We start from the raw sequence: 19,700 nt of genomic DNA on the forward strand, positions 1-19,700 counted from the left end.
GAATTAAGTGTTGGACTGTAATGTGTACCAGCAGCCAAAGACACTGTTGCCTATTAAGTGCTCTACAATCTACCATCTTTATGTTGATGAAGGATTAGTGTAACACCTTTCCAAAGTGAATCAACAGCCAGATCCAGACTCACTTGTAGTCAGTGGAAGCTTTTTTTTTCCTTTCTGAGGAAAGTCCTGCAACACCAAGTATCTGGAACGCTTTTATGTAGATTCCCCACCCTGTATTAAGAAGGAGCCACCTGAAACATTGGGATCCTCCAGCCTGTTTTCAAAACCTCAACAGTAAATAATTCACACATTGTGAGGCTGTTTGAAGAGCCACCACCCCTTCTTGGCACTCTGCACAGTTTCAAATTGTCTGTTGTTCTCACTGTGCTTTAGCACATGATTGATTATCTAATTGGTTATATGAAAATCATTTAGACATTTCACCTTGTTTAATCCTTCCCCAACATATTAAATTGTTAGGCAATTAACAGGATTTGAGGCTTTCCCTAATTTTCGTTATGTCTACTCATGCATAAGGATAAATGTATGAAATCACAAAAGGAAAAAAAAAACACCTTGTTGATAGATTTTGTGGAAATTCTCTTTTTCAGTATGTTTCATGTTCTTCTTTGCTTTCCCCTTTTAGGTATTACACAGAAATGGCTTTATGGATCTGGACACTGAGCATTTGGAGCTGTTTTTGCATCCCCTTATCCAGAAATGAAGAACTGAAGGTTTTTCAGAGTGCTACAGAGCTAAATCATCTAACAATTAATAATGACACTGGGACAATCTATTTGGGAGTAGTAAATGCTCTGTATCAGCTTACAGAAAACCTGGAGGTAGTGAAGTCTGTAGAAACAGGCCCAAAAAATGACAACAAAAAGTGCACACCTCCCATTGAAGAAAATCAATGTAAAGAGGCAGTAATGACTGACAATTATAACAAATTACTGCTGCTGAACAAGGTGGATAAAACAATTGTGGTGTGCGGAAGCCTTTTTAAGGGAATCTGTGCCATCAAAGATTTGGAAGACATTAGCAATGAGAAGTATTATGTAGACACTAGTGGAGAAAAGTCCTTTGTAGCAAGCAACGATGAGAATGTATCAACCGTGGGATTGATCACTTCCTTGGAACACAAGCAAGTGCTGTTTGTCGGAAAAGGGAATGGACCAAATGATAACGGGATAATAATCAGCACTCGGCAGCTCTACGAGAGTGATGGGAAAGACATTTTTGAAATGTATACAGACTCAGCAGCTGTTAAGTCAGCCTATCACTCATCCAGCACACAACAGTTTGTGGCAGCCTTTGAGGACAACAATTACGTTTATTTTATTTTCAACCAGCAAGAGAAGCAGCCCGTCAATAACCGCACGCTGATTGCCCGCCTGTGCATAAACGACCCCCATTACTATTCCTACTTTGAAATGGACCTAGATTGCAGAGATGACGATGGTGCCTACGACCACTGTCACTCTGCTTACGTCACAACCCCAGGAGAAGAGCTGGCTGAGAGCATGGCTCAGCAGAGGCAAACGACGAACGCCGTCCCGGGCGACAAAGTTCTTCTTGCGCTCTTCAGCAAAGTAAACAAAGATAACGGCTCTCTCAAATCTGCCATGTGTGTGTTTTCCTTGCGGCAAATCAACGAGAAGATGGAAAAAAACAGGAATGATTGCTACACTAAAGAGAATACCGACTCGTTTTACAAACTCTTTGCAGCAGATAACCCGTGTGCATCACATGGACTGGTAATATCAGTATCAGTTTTAGAATCTGTGTTAGAATTAGTGGAAAATATACCACTGCATGTTTTGGGGGGGCTTTGAGCTAAGATAGAGTGAGATCAGATGACTGAAAACTCAATAGCTGGATTCACTGGAGAAATGGGATGTGGTTGGGGGGGGTTGTGGAACAGGTCAAACAAGAAGTGGCAAGACAGTAATAATTTTGAGACTTTTAAAAAAGATTTGATGTCTTCTGAAAAATTAATATTGGTTTCATAGATGCATTTCTTTTAAGAGGTTTCTTCTTTTATGGAAATTACTGACTCAAATGCAGTGATTTGTTACACTTATAATCAGCTTCCAGAGGATCACTATAGACAATTCCAGTCTCAGCCAGCATATTTCTAATGGTTTTATGTGGTATGTAGGGTCTTGTAGGTGATATCTGGGGTTCAGTGTTGTTTGCAGCTTGGATTTTAATTTTCAGATAGCTGGAAATATGCATGTTTCTTATATTCTGGTGGTGTTCATATTTTGCTCTGGCTCAAAATATTTCCATAGCACAACAGCCATCTTCGTTTTCTTTTTATGGCTTGTTAACACCTTGGCTCTAAGGTTTTTGGAGAGCATTGTTACACCACTACAGATACTGTTCCAATTTATGACTGCGTCTCTGAGAGGCAGCTTTCAGCATCCCTGTTGACTTTATGATGCTTTTGCCTGCACCACTCAACCTATTCCTGAGCTCTACTTCTGCGTGGCGTTTATTACTGCAGCCAACCCTAAACTGGGTTGTGGAATTGAATCATCTTAAAAATAACTCAGCCAGCTTTAATGACGATGTCTTAATTCCCTAACCTGAGCACTTTACACACTTGCCTAAACAGCTGTTTGAGCACACCTTAAGGGGTGTGCTGGAGTCTGGGTGTAGGAGTGAACAGCTGAAGAGGTGATGCATGGGAATATCTTATGATGGTATTGACCCAGAATCCTTCATGTCATGAAACCACAGCCCTCTCCTGCACAGTAGCTCACTAGCACTGAGAGGAAGTCAAAAGAACACCATTTGCTTCCAGGCACCAGTGTTACTCACTGCAGTGCCCTGCATCTGAGGTGAGCAGCAAACACAGAAATCCTGAATGTAACATACAGAGCAGCCCTGGCTTCCGGCAAAGAGAGGTGTGGATTTCAGATCAGAAAGACAGTCCTGTTACCAAATATAGCAGAAAAGGCAAGGTGTGAATGAACTTCCTTCTGGTGGCACTCCCTGCAGCTCGGGATTAAAGCGTAGTGAAGAAGGAATGTGTTGAAGTTCATGAGACGGTTGCCAGTGGGTTGTTCTTCTATGGACAGCATCAAATTAAGAAACAAAGCAGCACTTAAAAACGTCTTAAACACAAAATCAGTCAACCCAATTTATATCACGTATTAATTTTAATTAAAAAAACTTGTTCTTTTTTATGCTGTGCTGCTATAATTAAATAGAAACAAAAAAATTTCCTGGAAAGTGAAAGCATTGAAGCAGCTTGCAATTAGCAGGGTGTTTTCTGATTGCTGCCTGTTGGCTGGGGCGAAATGGCCAGACAATCTACTTCTCCCTTTCTTACTCTTCTATGTCTGATGGGTATTATACTGTCTGGTAATAGGGTTGCACTTCATTCTTAGCTAGAAATTAGTGATCTGAATGTTTAACGTTGCTCTGTATTGCTATTCCTTATTAGAATGCAAGCAAAATTTTCCCCTGTGGCTCTGAACACTTGCCGTACCTTCTGGGAAGTAGGAACGGTGTTATAGAGAAGCCAGTGCTGCAAAAAGAAGGGATGAATCTCACGGCTGTCACGGTGGCTGTGGAGAACGGGCATACCGTGGCCTTTCTGGGAACATCAGATGGCAAAATTCTAAAGGTAACAAACTGGACTTAAAAGACTGGAAGGTGTTTAAAAGGTCGTGAACTGTAATAATAGTACAATTCTGCTCAAAAAGTAAATGGGATTTATAAGATTGCATACCAGGAGCAAATTCTCGTGGAGCTTGGTGTTTTTAATTTCAAAGAAAACCCACGTTATTTCTGATGTACCTCAGCTATCCGATACACAGATTAAATTAGCATTGCCTGAATGAGACTTTTCCCAAAGGATTAGATACCTACTGAGAGCCCTATATAAACAGCCTGACGTAATCTAACAGCTGCTCTAGCCTTATCTCTATTCAAGCCCATACTAGTTTAAGAGCAACTTTTCATTTTGTAATCATTATGGCCATTCAGTGAATAGAGAGGGTAACACAAAGCCCAGGCTGGAGCTCTGCTAAATTCTGGCTGTGTGGTGTGAGGCTTAAGGGTGCATGTGTTTGTGGTGCTAAAATGTCAAGACTGCGATGACAAATATCTTCTTTTGCTGGAAGGGGCGTGATGGTCGCGTGCCACTACGTGGTTTGAAATTTGAAGCTGAAGCTGTTGGTTACCATAAGGGAAGACAACAGATTTGAACACCTTCAAGTGCTAAGACTCCAAGTTGAGAATTTTAATTTTTACAGTGCTAAAATAAATCAGTATTTACAGAAAGCCTGATGCAAATATTGCCTATTGAGAGCAGTGAGCAATTTTCTTGTTGTGACTTTCATGGTTTGCTTTCTGCTTTTGATGCCACATACTCCAATTGAAATGGTTTCCTTAATGTGAATTTGTGAACTTGAGTAAACACAGGATTTTCATTAATCGTAGAATCATTTAGGTTGGAAAAGACCCTTAAGATTGTCAAGTCCAACCGTAAACACTGCTAAGTCCACCACTAAACTGCATCCCTAAACACCGCATCTCTGCATGTTTTAAATATCTCCAGTGACTCAACTTCTTCCCTGGAAAGTCTGTTCCAATGATTGACAATCTGTTTTGGTGAAGAAATTTTCCCTAACATCCCATCAAAACCTCCCCTGTCACAGCTTGAGTTCATATCCTCTTGTTCTGTTCCTTGCTACTAGGGAGAAGAGATACCTAACTCACTACAATCTCATTTCAGGTAGTTGGAGAGAGCGATAAGGTCTCCCCTCAGCCTCCTTTTCTCCAGCCCCAGTTCACTCAGCCGCTCCTCATAAGACTCATGCTCTAGACCATTCACCAGCTTCATTGCTCATTTCTGGACACAATCCAGCACCTCAATATTTGTCCTGTAGTGAGGTGCCCAAAAATGAGCACAATACTCACAGTGAGCCCTCACCAGTGCTGAGGACAGGGAGGCAACCACTTCCCTGGACCTGCTGGCCATGCTGTTTCTGATACAAGTCAGGATGCTGTTGGCCTTCTTGGCCACCTGGGCACACTGCTGGCTTATATTCAGCTGTTGACTAACACCTCCAGGTCCCTCTCCACTGGGCAGCTTTCCAGCCACTCTTCCCCAAGCCGGGAGCATTACACGGGGTTGTTGTGACCCAAGTGCAGGACTTGGTATGGAGCTTTGTTGAACCTTACACAATTGACCTCAGCCCATTGATCTAGCCATTACAGATCTCTCTGTAGTGTCTTCCTACCCTCAAGCAGATTAACACTCCTGCATAAATTGATGTCGTCCACAAACTCACTGAGGGTGTACTTGATCCTCTCATCCAAATCATTGATAAAGACACTGAGCAGAACTGGCCCCAGTGCTGAGCCCTGGGGACCACCACCAGGACACCAGCTGGATTTAACTCCATTCACCACAACTCTTTGGGGCTGGCCATCCAGACAGCTTTATACCCAGCAAAGATTACATCCATCCAAGACAAGAGCACTCAGTTTCTCCAGGAGAATGCTGTGTGAAATGATGACAAAGACTTTACTAAAGTCCAGGTAGACAACAGCCACAGCCTTTCCCTCATCCACTAAGTGGGTCACTTTGTCATAGAAGAAGATCATGTTAGTCAAGCAGGACCTGCTGACTGGGCCTGATCACCTGATTGTCCTGCATGTGCTGTGTGATAACACTCAAGACAATCTGCTCCATAACTTTCTCTGGCACTAAGGGTAATTCCCCCAATCCTCCTTCCAGTCTTTCTTGTGGATGGGTGTCACATTTGCTAACCTCTAGCTAACTGGGACCTCCCTGGTGAGCCAGGACCACTGGTAAATGATGGAAGGTGGCTCGGTGAGCACTTCTGCCATCTTCCTTAGTACCCTTTGGTGGATCCCATGTTGCCCTATAGACTTGTGTGTGTCTAAGTGTTGGAGCAGGTCACTAACCATTTCCCCTTGTGTTATGGGGGCTTCGTTGAGCTCAGGGGACTGGATACCCCAAGAACAACTGATCTTACTATTAAAGACTAAGGCAAAGAAGGCATTAAGTACCTCGTCTTTTATCACCGTTTCCCCCCACATCTAATATAGGATGGAGATTCTTCTTAGCCCTCCTTTTGTTGTTAATGTATTTATAGAAACATTTTTTATTGTCTTTTAAAACAATAGCTGGATATAATGACATTTGGGTAGGGAAAAAAGCAACATTAACTTTCTTTCTTTCTTCCATGAAATAGGTGTTCCTGTCATCCACTGCAACTGAGTACAGCTCTCTTACTATTGAACTAAATAAACCCATAAAGAATGACCTGCTCCTTGATAGAAAACAAGAACATCTGTACGTGATGACCACAAACAAGGTAACGTGTCTTGCTTGTGTTAAGGACCAGGTCTGCTTTCACTCTTACTACAATTTCACCTGAGATTTGTACAGTTCTTAGTTGTTCCTAGAAGTCGCCCCAATTGGTGGGGCTCCCCCTGCTCTGTGAGTGCAAAGACCTTTTTAAAGTCCAAGCTGATGGACTTGATTGTTGTAACTTGGAGAACTGTTACATGCTTTTTGCTTAGTGAATGATGGGAAGTGAGTTCACCCCTAAAGCTCTCTTATGGGATCTGTGAGAAGGATGAAGCTGAGATTTTTGGCATGAGCACGCCACAGAGTCAAGACAGTCCCAGTGCTTGTTGTGATGTCCATGGGGTACCAGTGGATGCACTAGCTGTCATCAGTCCTTTTCAAGAGTACTTCAGGATTTAGGATATTGGCAGCTGAAATAATAGCATTTACACATCTGTAAAACCACCAGGAGCTTACTATCAAAAACAAAGCGGTGGAAAGAATTGCAGCTTTGAGGAACACTTTTGTTTAGGCTTTTGCTAGAATTGACTGAGTGCAGCAGGAGAGGTCAGACTTCACTGTGAAAGGCACAGGCAGCCTCTTCTATGTTCCCCTTCTCTGTGCTGGCAGGTGACACACAACAGTGGTTTGTAAAGAAAGGAAGAAAAATAAGCAAGTGCAGACAAGAGGGATCCCAGATTTCTCCTTCACCTCCAGCTGTAACCCTCTTGTGACTCATCTTTTTGTGGTGGCTGGAGCTGCCAGCCTCAAACTCATGGTTCTGTGGCTGTCCAGGGCAGGGTGGTTGGCAAGCTGCGACCATCTGCAGCGCTGACAGTGACACAGAATGGGACATGGGAAACACAGGGAGAATGAGGGTGGCTGTGAAAGGAGAGTATCTGCAGAAAATAATGTGAGAAGAATGTCCTTTGTCTGGTTTGTAAAAGGATTAATATAACTTCCTGCTGCGAGAATGTTATATTCTAGCTGAAGGTTTTCAGGCTGAAAGCCACATTGGAAAAAGTGCCAGATAAACAACTGATAAAGCATTTAGTAATATGACAGTGTGTGAGAGAGGTTACTTCATGGAGTTTGGTTTTCTTTGGAGTGGTTGATACTTCTTGTTTGGCTTCTGTTCTGATTTGGAACAGAACTCCAAACTCAAATGTTGTCCACAAATGCCTGGGCAGCTTGGCATCCTGTTTGACAAGCTGGCACCTGGCTTAAAAGCCCCGAGGTCCCCGCCTGGCTATGGGGTGAGCTGCTGAGCTGCGTAACGGGTGGCAGCAACCTTGAAGGAAGACAAGTTTTCTGGTGCCAGTCTGCTCAAACTGATAGAACTTAGGAAGGCAACAGAAAAATTTGTCAGGGAAAATTTGCAAGAAAATTATTTCACCTCTACAAACTGTTTAATTTTAGAAAGTGGCACATTTCTGCCAAAGAAAGGATTTCGGTTTAATCTTTTCCAAGCAGCTCTCAGAGACACTGCAGGTTCTGAATAATGTGAATAATAGTTTTCTTTTACAAAACCTGCTCAGCTTAAATATGAATAAAGTTGGGAGCTCTGTAATGGAATTACATTACTGTCATCTCCAGGAGTTAATTACAATGAGCAGTCCCACCCACTTTTAGAAGCAGATAGACAGGAGGAGAATGGAGGCCTTCAGAGCTGGGAAAAATGAAGCAGCATCAGGGATGGGAGAAGAGTAAATGCTGAAACAGGCACTTCTGGGTTAAAGCACGGCTGGGAGATGTGGGAATAGAGATATCAGAACCCTGCCCTGGGAGTTAAAATGGTTTAGAGTTATTTAAAATGAGGTAAACAATAAAAGGCAGGCTAGCTGTGCAGATAGGCTTGCTTAATGCTAAGCTACCTGGCAGATGCAGCCTGCCTCAGCATTTGGAAATTAATTGCTTGGGCTCTATAAGCACTTCAGCAAAGTGAAAGTGATGATATGGTGGGTGATAACATGAAGCAGCCTTTGAAAAGAAATCAGATTGACAGAAATGCATGGAAGAACAGAGGTTAAGAGCCATAGTGAGAAATAAGCTCTTGCTTTCCTCTTTCACTTCTCCTCACAGCTTTCACTGTCAATAGCAGTGGGTGGCTGGGAGCAAATGCTTTCAAAAGTCAGCCCCCTCCTCCCTGCCCTGGTCCCAAAGCTTGGGCAGAGAGCAAGAGAACCTCTTTGCAGCTTCTCGGGGGGCTCAGAGAGGAGAGTGCCACCCCTGCTATGCTCACGTTGGTTTGCAGAAATGAGCATCACTGGTGGGCTCCTGGATTCCTTATGGTACATACTATATTAAGAGGAAAGCAGAAGCCTGTGGCAGTCACTTACCACGGTCACTAGCTTGTTTTAGCTTTTACCACTGTCTTTGATTAAGAGTGCCAATTAGAAAATTTCTGAAATTAGTTTCTCTGTATTTTGAAGCTGGCTGTAAATGGAGCTGCTCTTTTTTTTTTTTTTTTTTTAAATCCATTAAATTTGCATAAAACTTGCAGAGACGGCACTCTCCAGGGCTTGTTTCTGCCTGCCAGAATTATGAAATAAATGCTTTGTCATAAAAAAGCCATTCACTGGATATTACATTACTCATGGGTACCAGTTAGTGAAACAGAGTGCCAGTAACTCCACTCCAGTTAGGTAAGGATCTGTGGAAGAGAGAATGCACGAAAGTTAAACCTCTGTATTAATAAATATAAGAAAACTACCCAATATTGACATTTTGCTTGACTGAGTCAGACTGAACTCTTCAAATGTGAAAGAAAAGGCCAGACTCAGACTTTCAAAGTAGGTTTGTAATTTCCAGTTCTTTTAAATAAGAGGATAAGGTATAAAAAAAAGAAAGCTGACATATCAGAGCTACTGTTGCTAGACTTTTTGCACTCTTTGAAAAGCAAAACATAGTCATTGACAGGCAGACATATGTCCCATTCTCCTCTTGCACCATTTCTGTAGCGTAACCTAAAGGGATGGTTGTGTGCTGACTCTTTTTTCTGAGTACCAAAGAAAGACAAAATTCTTTGTTTGCAGCACCAAAGGAAATCAAAACCAGAAGCAGCCATATATTTACAGGGGTCCTGAGACATGAGAACTGATGATGCTCTTTTCTGTGCTGCTTCCTGTCATAATTATTTCCATTTTCTGTTGTGAATGTATTGCATGGTGAGGGGTTATGCATGGAGAAGTGCAGCAACCCAAAGCACCTTGGCTCTCTCACACTTGCAAACTTTCTGAGATGCCTTCTGGCTAGGAGTGCCACTGACGGCCGCTTTTCGAAATGATTCCATCTCTGTGCTAGCAGTGTTGAGAGGAGGGCTAGCGAGTACCAGGTTAGCTTTTTGTGAAAGTATCTGTCCTGCATTAGATGTTTCTTGAATTTGGAGAGTGGTTCATGCTGTTGCTGCTCTGCAGTGGCTGCTATAATGAGGATTTCCTGAAGTAATATAACTGGAGGGACTGAAAAGCTTGATTTTTGAAGACTTGCTAAGGATTCCTGATTATAACAAAGTCCTATGCTACTTTGGAGAGTGATTAGAGAATATAGGAGAGAAAAAGATCAGGAAACGTGTGTACATTTGTACACTCCTGTTTGTGTTGTTTTTTCTTAAAACCACACCATGTTCTGATCATATTAACACAGGGTCAAGTCTTCCGCTGCCACAGGCCACAGCGCTGTGCAGTCCTGTCCACACCCACCCCCCCCTTGTGCCTTCTTCAGACCCCTTACGGTGTGCCTTGCTTCCCTTCCTCCAGGTGCATCGTATACCTGTGCAGGACTGCAGGAAGTACACGGACTGCGAGAAGTGCGCCCAGGCGAGGGATCCGTACTGCGGCTGGTGCGTGAGGGAGGGCAGGTGAGTGCTGCCGGTGCTTCCTCAGGTGCAGGCAGTTGGAATAGCTCCCGACTTCGACACGTGCTCTGGGTTATGGCTCAGCGTGGCAAGCCCAGCTGCTTTTTGTACTCAGCCTTACGCTCCTGATAGCGATTTTATTTTATCACACAGGCATTGATATCAATCTTCTGCGGGCACAAATAAGTCTCTGTTGACTTCTGCAGATTTGATTAGTTTGGGAAAATATATACTTTTCTGCTGGTACTGAAAATCAGTACACATCTTCTAACTGCATGCTTTATCACTTTCTGAACTGTGCAGTCAAACATTCTCCCAGAAATTAAAAGAGCGCTCTCTATTTAAAATTCAGAAAACACAGCATATATTTTAAGTAGAGGAGGAAAGTGGAAAAGGGAGCATAAAATAATAATAAAAAAATGTTCATGTCTGAAATAAAATACATAACTCAAACGCTGTTCTTATATAAACATCACCTATCAAGTCGTGTAGCTCCACTGAGCGCTCACCTAACTGTTGGAGAGCAGAAAGTGGCATTTGGCTGACTTTCTGCAGAGGTCAACGGAATTAATATTCAAACACCTGTAAACTAGGACAGCATGGAACAGCTCTGGAATGTCTCTTCTTTGCACTCCTCATTGATTGGAGTGGCGAGAGGAACGAGCAGTCCTGCAGCTCTCTTTTTGACTACTAAGTTAATTAACCCCTTGGCATGAGCGGTTGGGAATTCGCGATTCTGAGCACTTGCTGTTGGAACAAAGGGGCTATTTAATTATAGTATGCAGATGAATTTCAGGCTCCTAGCTTCCTGTCTGAAAATATGAACTATCACGTTAAGTTACCTGTCAGCCTGATGTGTAACATAATACGGAGCGCTGCAGAGAAACTTGTGCGGTACGTGCAGGTTTATGTAATATGTTGTAACTCTTCCAGCCTGGGTTTCAGTCACTGTGGATGAAACCTGGGGATTTGGAATCTACACCTCGAACTCCTCCTGGGCTGCTGTGAGTTGAAGGCCATGTCATATATCATACAAAAGGCAATTTTCCCTAGATTTCCCTTCAGGTTTCTGATATGACCACTGACCTCAATATCTCCAAGTATTAATGGTCTCTGAGAACAGGCAAACGTGAATTTTTGCATTTGCTAGTATTTATTTCTGATGAGGAAAAGAAAGGTGTTTAATTTCTAATGTTTTTCTCATCTGTGGCAAAACCTGTCTCAGGATCACACACAGCACTCAATATTCTCACTGGGGATATGTTATATGAACATAGACTCTGTATGTAAATTACACCTCTAAGGGTAGGGTTGACGGAGCTGTGCCGCAACTGCACTGTGGTAAAGCCCCTGAGAGTTAACAGTCTTCTCTTGCAGCAGCCAGAAATCCTACAGCATTTTCTCCTAAGCTTTACACACAATGGGAAGAAGACACATGAGACTGTCCCCACACACACTTCATCAAGCTTTTGTAGCCCTGTATACAGCTTCTGCACTGCAGCATCTCTTCTTTCTGTCCTTCTTGTACGCGAGCTGGGAAGATCTCATCATTTTTTTGGTGGGGCTGCCAGCTGCTGTTGGTCTATTGGTGATGGTAACAGTGCCCTGGCAGAGAGAGGTATTAAATAGGCCCAGGAGTTCCAAACATTCATCACCAAAGTTAAGTTTCTGGTGCTGCAGTTTCATGGGAGCTCCTCACCTCCTCCTCACAAGGATGTGCACCCCAGCAATACTCCCCTATTGCCTTTCTACTCTCCTGCCTTGGGTCTCGTTTTACTGGCAGCACATTGCTGTCTGCCACTCGACCTGCAGAAAAAGTAGGCTGTGCCCACTCATTGGGGAGCTTGTTATATATTACAGTGAAGATTAATCAGACTGGTTTCAGATGATGGCTCCCGTGCTAAATATTACTGTCTCTGTGTGGGTTTGGCTTGTCTAATCCAAGGAGGTGTCCAAAATATATAGGTATATGTTGCCCTGCTTGCTTTTGACATCTCAAACCAGCAATACTTATTCCTCCACTTATTCTATTAAAAGTTCTCTGTTAGCAATCTGAATAGTCATTATTAAAGCAAATTTCCAGTCATTTTGTATTGTAATTTCAGTCTGTAATCCTGAGATTGTTGCACAGTTCAGAGGAAGCAGAGTCCAGCTATAATACAGCTTTGCTTTGTTTTCTGTTCCTGTTTTGTCAGGTGCACAAAGAAGGCAGAATGTGAAGCAGCTAATATGGAGAACAACTGGCTGTGGAGTCCAAGTGGCACATGCATGACTATCATTAGTTCAGACCCTCTGAATATGAGTCGCAATGCCCCTGCAAAGGTATGACAAGGAAGTGCTTCTCCTACATGTTTTTAACAAAACACTGGTGTGACTACCAGGAAGACGAATACCTGCATTTCTTTATGTACAGTGGTGACTAGGAATAGTGACCAATAGTGTCCTGAGCATCTTGGTCTCTGGCATTTCTTATAGTGTTCTTTCTTACCTGCTTGTTTTTGCAGCTTGCAGTTCATGTTTTCTTCTAAGAAATGCTCTTTTTGACCTTCTCTGTAAACCAAAATGATGCACTGGCATGGATGATAAAGCACTTATCTGAATATTATGAAAGTGTTGCGCAATGTTGTAGAACCCATAAAAAGTAATTGATAGTGGAGATTTCATGCTGCCCTTTCAGCTTACTTGAGCATAAACTTAAATAAGCAGCAAAGCCATAAGCTGTTGCTTTAAAATCGGTGGTGGATTTGCCTACACAGCGAAGTCTGGGTACATGGAGAAGGTAAATTCAGCTTGCAAAATGACTCTGTGGCAAGAAAACTGAGTGTTCAGAGTGTGACCAGGGTGTCATAGTTTGCTGTAACTCCAAATGGAGCATGCCAGTGCAGACTAAGGATTTCTTGGTGGTGCTCAGCAAGTAAAATCAGCAAAATGGCTTTTAATCCCTCTTAGAAAGAAAGGGACATTAATTCAAGTCAGTTTAATTCCATTCCTAAATAGTGTAAACAGCATTGTGTTAAAGGCTTTTCTTGGTAGAGTAAAAATGTTAGCAGAGTCTAACTAGTGCACTTAAAATCCACATCTTCTTTCCTTCCAATCTTGTAACTTGTGTTGACAAGTATCTGGTGTCTCACTCACATCAGCATCTGAGGGCAAAAATACCTAAAAATCAAAACCAAACCCAGCTTCAAATGAACATCTACATGCTGCCTGTACTGTTCTAATGCCACCGTCTCCTCATAATTCCTTTACTCACCAAAAAATATTGCAGTTCATAACATGGTGGACTGGTTTTGGTGTGAAAGGAATGGTTGCCATTTCTACAGGCAATACAGAATGCAAAAAAGTCAACTGTATAATTAACATACCCAAAAGCATTAAATGAGGGGTGGCATCCAAAATTTCTTTTCAAATTTTTTCTCTTGCCTTTTTAAATTTTCCCATTTTATTTTGCTTTTAGTTTCTCACATGGATCTCTGTATTGATAATTTCTTCAAGGTGATTAAGATCTCACCATCAGTCTTTCACAAACCTTTTTTCAGCAGTAATGATAGATCTCAGTGGGTTTCTTGCATGTACTTTCAGTCTTGAGGAAGCAACTTTTCTGTTCAGCCCTGTCAAATTCCAGCTTTTCCAGCCCATCCAGCCTTGGTTTCATTATTCACTAGTAACATCTAAGGTTAACATAATTTTAATTAAGTTTGTCAGAATTTAAATGTTAAGCACTCTGTTTACTATTGCTAAACTGGATGCTGAGGACAAGAATAAAAGGCTCTGAGTGTGTCTGTACAGATGTTTTTGTTATGATTTAATGCATTGCATGGACAAGACGTTTTTGTACCAGTCTAATTCAACATAGACCCAGCCTGGAAAACATGGTAGAGGTACAAGAAAAGCTTAGCAGGTGGGAAGAAATAAAAACTGAAAAGGAGAAACATCTTCTGTAACACTAACCAATCACTGCTTGTCAAAAAAAGGAAAAAAAAAAAAGAACAGTTGAAATTTTATGGCCATAAATCTTACTGGGTCTTCATTTGCTTCTTTTAAATATTTTACTCTTTATTGTTTCCAGGTCAAACTGACTGTAAGTCCATTGCCAACTTTGAACGTGAGTGACACGGTTTTCTGTACATTTGGTGAAACAACCAAGAAAGCTGTTTTGGAAGAAGGTGTTTTTATCTGTGATCCACCTGGTACAATCCCTCCAACACCAAAAGGTCAAGGTAAAGAGATATTGTTGCCCTCCATGTTTAAGAAGGGTTAAAAACATAGACTGCTGCTTCTAATGTGATGCTGTTATATGAGCTACATGCAATTTCTTTTTCCTCTTCCAGTCCCTTTCCCCAAGTAGTCTGTTCCTGAACTTTGTCTGCGCAAACATTTGGGGGGGTGGGGGGAGTTTACTTAAACTTTTTCCATTGCTGTATTTACAAGCTATAACATTCCAAGTGTTTCTACCAGGAACCTGAAGCAGAAGCTTGGCACAGAGCCAGAGAAGTGCTATCCTGTCCCCAAAAAACAACCCAGCTCCTCTAACTTTTCCTTAATTGCTCACAGTTGTGGGGCCAGAAGAGCTGATGTCTTAGTTTTGCTCTGGTCAGCTGTAGTTTAGTGGCTTGTTTTCTGGTCCATGTCACAAGGCTGTCCTTTCTCTCATAAAGCTTTCTGCCTCTACTACTACTTGCCCTCCAGCTTCTGCAACAGTAAGTCCAGTGGAAGAATATGTGATCATATAATTGCAGGCTGTATCATTGTTCTGAACCACTGATTATATGCTTGAGGTCTGTTACCAACCATAATTCTTGTGCTATTTCCTAGATAGTGTTTTATTCATACCTTAAGTTCATACATCTTGATGCATAAACACATGGAATAAAGCTAATTGCATGACACTGTTTCTTATGTATCAATTTTAAAAAACAGAAAGAATAAAACCAAAAAAAGGGTGCTCTTGCAGCGTGCAGAGACTTTTTCACAGTCCTGTTGTTAGGAAATCCTCTGGCATTCCTACCAGTCTAAATATTCAAGGGGATCCTGTGCAGACAAAGGTGACTTCCAGCCAAGCATCTTCTTCGAGGAACCTGTTCAAAGACAGTGGAGTTCAAAATTGCCCAATAGCTTGTGAAATAGCTTGTCACAAGGGCTTAATGTTTTCTGCAGAAGGTATTTAAGATGGCTTTTCTGAGGAAAGCACTCATTTCTGAAGCTAAATTTTCCACGTTTAGTTCAGTAATGATCCAGACAAGAAGTATATTTGAGGAGAAATCACATATGACAAACTTAAGATCACAAATGCCTCTGGTAACTTAGTGTTGCAGGCACTGTGGGGCATTAAGCACAAAAATCACTTGCTTTAATTCACATGACGATGACAGTTTTCATCCACAAATTAAACAAGTAATTTTACATGCAGACATATTCATATTTAAGAAAATGTTTTATTTAAAATGGCTGTTCTCGTGCCAGTGTTCATCTGTTCAATTATCTCCTTATTCAGTTTTCCTTATCCTTCTAGGCTCTTTAAAATTCTAGCATGATGATAGCATGCTGAGACACACTTCCATAAAACAAAGCTATTCTTTCATTTTGCTTCTTCCCTTTATCCTTTACCTGCTTTTCTTCTGAAAACCATGTGCTGAAAAATTTGCAAAGCTTAAAAAGACAAAACAGAGGTTATAGATCTGATGCACAACAGGTCATGAGATCCAGAGTGTCAGCAGTATAGTTAAATATGTGCTTGTGTCCTGTAAAATAATAGAAGTATTTTCATTAGTATCGTTCAGCTCAAGAGCTAAAGAATTCCACAACCACTTAGATACTGTTTTTTTCTTTTCTGATAGATCATGTTTCAGTTCCACTTCAGTTAACCTTTGGAAATAACAAGATCTTTTTGGCATCACATACTTACCCTTTTTATGACTGTGAAAAAGCAATGAATCTGTTTGAAAATCAGCCGTAAGTATCTCAGCTTCTTAACTTAGATGTTTAGATTCCGTAGCGTGGTGTTTGGGGTAGCTGGCAGCTGAGTTACTCAACCATTTCATAATTAAGCTTTGGCGCTCTCAAAATTGGCCAGTGTCAATCCTTTCCCTTTGCATTTTAATGAAGTTGAAAAATGGTTGAAGGGCACCAGGTGAGCTGGAACATAAACCACGTGGAATAGAAATATTGATGACACATATCATTAAAGGGCAGTTCACTGGATTGCCATTGCAGGTGAGCTCTGTGGACATCTGCTTCCCTCCTATTTCCCCTCAAATGTTAGATTGGTGCTTTGGCTTGCAGCATGTTCAGATAGGACAACGAAAGCTCACTCTGCCCCCAACATCTGCCTTGCTGTTGCAGACCCAGGGCAGGTGCAGCCAACCAAGTTCCGTCTCATGTGGGAAGGTTGATCCAAGATCACTTTCAGTGCTCTCAGGCTAATCTCAAAGTTTGTGTGAGATGCTGTTGATTTCTGATCCTTGTTCATGTATTTAACGAGTAAGAGCTTTGTGGGGTTCTTGAACTATTCTTACTGTGAAGTTTTCAGCTTAAAATAGTAAGGACTCTGTAACAGATTGATCTACCCTCCATGAATAAAGATAGAATTTCATTTACTTTTTTTGTCAGTGGGGGGAAAAAAACCTGACAGTTTGTCATGACTATCATGTTATATTTGTAGATGCTATTCCTGTGCAAGCAATAGATGGAATTGCCAGTGGAACTGGAAGAGACATATCTGTGAAGAGTCCTCTTCAGCACAGGATGTGATTAAACAAAATATGGTAATGTTTAAAAATAAGATTATTAGGTTTTTATTAGAAGGCTTAAATATTTTTCTTGGCTTTTTTTCTCTCGAATCAGTTGGTTGAATTAGGGATTTAAATATTATACTAAAGTTAACTCCAGAAGTGCAGGCTATTTTTTCTTCTAGTGACAGAGCGTGGGTGGGAATTTAAGGGTGTGATTGAGGAGGGGCAGTGAGACTGACGAACTCCTGAAAGGATATTTTTGTTCCTTTTACTATTTTGCTTCAATGGGAGGAACAGGATTTCAAGGCAGGGAAAGATAATCACCCACAGCTTTGACATATGCTGCAGTCATTTTTAGCATGTCTAATTTGAAAGGGTGTAATCAAATCTGTCAATGTATTTTAAGCATGAAGTTCTTCAGAACAATCATTCCATTGTCCGAAGGCCATTGGAGCTTGTTGTGATAAGACTTTTTATTTGCAATAACATATAAAATATTTCTCTCCCCAGGAAGAAGAATGCCCGCAGTTTCTAAACCCTAACCCTCCAATAATACCCATGGAGTACAAAACAAAGGTGTATTTTGAGGGAAGACATCTAGATTATTATCAGGTAAGGAGATGAATTCAAAGCTAGCTGTCATCAGAATTCCACTTAAACTGCAGCCACACCCCTAAACTAAAGCATCGCTTTATGTTCCTTCAGAGAACCTGCTCGCAACTGGTTTTTAGAGAAGGAAGAGCTACACATTCAAGTTTGCTATAACATTGGTTGCTGTGGTAGAGTCATAACTAAGACAGAATCAGAGCTGGAGAAAATATTTTAACTGCTAGATGTGGTGGGGTTATTTTGAAGATTATAAACTGGACCTACTGAAATACTTGATAGTTATTTTTTATCTATGAAATGAGAGGAGATTTTGGAACTATGAATGTTGCATATCCTTTCTCTAACAAAATACCTTTGGGGGTTCTAGAATGACATCACTCAGACTGCTTAATTCATTTTTCACTTTTCAAACAAAAAAATGCACTCAGAAGTTAAATGTTTCACAGTTTGGATAAAATTTGCTTTATGTGTGTGTGTGAGTTTGTGTGGCGCTCAAACCAGTTATTTTCCCAGCTGTAGCAAAGGGTTCCCTTTCTCAGCACTTGCTTCCAGAAAATAAATTACAGAGCTAGAGTCTGACTCCAAGCTTTTAATTGTTTTATAATCTAGATGATGCATAAAATGTTACTGTTTGTTTGATAAAATGAAGCTTAAAAACCACATCTTAGTTCTTAGCTTTGTGCTTAGTTTCTATTGTTTGTTTCTGTGTTGTCTTTGCATAAGTGCAAATTGATGATAGATATGCTGGAGATTGCATCAATTGCTTTAACTACCACCCATTTATCAAGGGAAAGAAGAATCTTGGTTTGTTTTGGTTTGGGTTTTATTTCCTTTGCAAAATTGAAGTGCTCTGTAGCTTACAAAGTCCTTCTATCACCTCTGCTATACCTGCCAGAGGATGGAAAGGGTTAACAGGGCTGGAAAGTAACAACATCAGAAGGGTATTCAGAGAAAAGCAAAAAAACAACCCATAAGCCCTGAAAACATGTGAACACCATGCTGTGTATCATTACACTATACATAGATCAAACATGCTATGCAAACATATGTTCAAAAAGAAATATTTTTGCTTGAAGACCTTTAAAGTATATATACACAAAGAAAAGCAATTTGGTGAGTTTGATCTGTTCTCTGAGATGCCAGGATTGGTCCCTGGTAGGATGTCTGGCTGTGTGCAAGATGTGGTATACAATACTTGACCTAATGGTCTTTGCTAAAAATGGAGAAGTATTCCAGAGGATTTGCTCACATTTCTTTTGTTTAGCATTGTGAAAAGCTGTTTTTTCTGCACAAGAGGAAAGTCTTTCCCCGCTCCCTTGGTGCAAGTGGAAGAGCTCGTTCTCTTTTAAGAACAAATTCAGGATGGATGCATAATCTAGATGTGCTGAATTTGATTTCTAGAGGATCCTTTTCCTCCAAGGAGGAGAAACAAAAGCAGGAACCCAAAAACTCCTTCGATGAATAAGCATTTTAATCCTTCTGAAGTACCACTAGAGAAAAGGGAACAAAAAATGTGCCTCCCTTTTTTTCTTTAAGGTATCAGTTACATGTAGCAAAGGCAGACACATCCAGTGGGTTGAATGCTTTGTCACTGGGAGCAGTGCTCAACAGTTTGCCTGAAGAGCAGACCTAGCATGCATGTACTTAGCTTGGAAATGGGAAGGCTTACATAGAGTTCAAGTTTCTGGAAGAAGGTGAATGTGTTGGCCCTGGGCTGGGAAGGTGCTGGAAAGAAATGCATGTCAAATGATGTCAGAAAAATTTTTCTTAGGTGAGAGCCATGTGGGAACGTCATCTCGGTCATGGGAGCAGCCTGAGATATCCTGGTAGAGAGGTGCTTTTTAAAGCCAAAATAATCATGCTTTTAGTGCCAGGACTTGAACAGGCACACGCGGTGACTACAGCTGTATGCACAGACCTCGAAGTGTATGTGAAAACAGACAAATAAGGCATGAAATAGGCTGTAATCGTACAGGCACTCATGCCTGTGGGGTCATGCTCTCTGAGGCAATTACTTTGGTTTCTAAAAGTTCATTTCAGTAAGGGCATAACTTACACTCAGCCTTTGGTAAACATCTCATGGAGGGCAGGGTGGCTCAGGAGAAGCCGTGGATGGATATTTTATAAGGGTTGGCCCACAGCCCAAAGGCAAAATAACATGTGGTTT

At 41.3% G+C, this 19,700-nt stretch overlaps 1 protein-coding gene across 1 annotated transcript in view; it reads left to right on the forward strand.

The window, feature by feature from the left end:
- Positions 1-653: 653 nt before the first annotated feature.
- The window catches only part of PLXNB2 (plexin B2), a 77,226-nt gene continuing 58,179 nt past the window's right edge, over positions 654-19,700 (forward strand). The window contains exons 1-9 of the mRNA XM_084262718.1: positions 654-1,757; positions 3,455-3,637; positions 6,240-6,362; positions 10,096-10,196; positions 12,389-12,515; positions 14,263-14,413; positions 16,031-16,145; positions 16,855-16,957; positions 17,435-17,536. Coding sequence (XP_084118844.1) covers positions 660-1,757; positions 3,455-3,637; positions 6,240-6,362; positions 10,096-10,196; positions 12,389-12,515; positions 14,263-14,413; positions 16,031-16,145; positions 16,855-16,957; positions 17,435-17,536 — 2,103 coding nt within the window. The 5' untranslated portion in view covers positions 654-659. The remainder of the gene's footprint in view (positions 1,758-3,454; positions 3,638-6,239; positions 6,363-10,095; positions 10,197-12,388; positions 12,516-14,262; positions 14,414-16,030; positions 16,146-16,854; positions 16,958-17,434; positions 17,537-19,700) is intronic.

This window comes from Gallinula chloropus (assembly GCF_964237585.1).
Source record: "Gallinula chloropus genome assembly, chromosome: 1".
Taxonomy (NCBI): Eukaryota; Metazoa; Chordata; class Aves; order Gruiformes; family Rallidae; genus Gallinula; species Gallinula chloropus.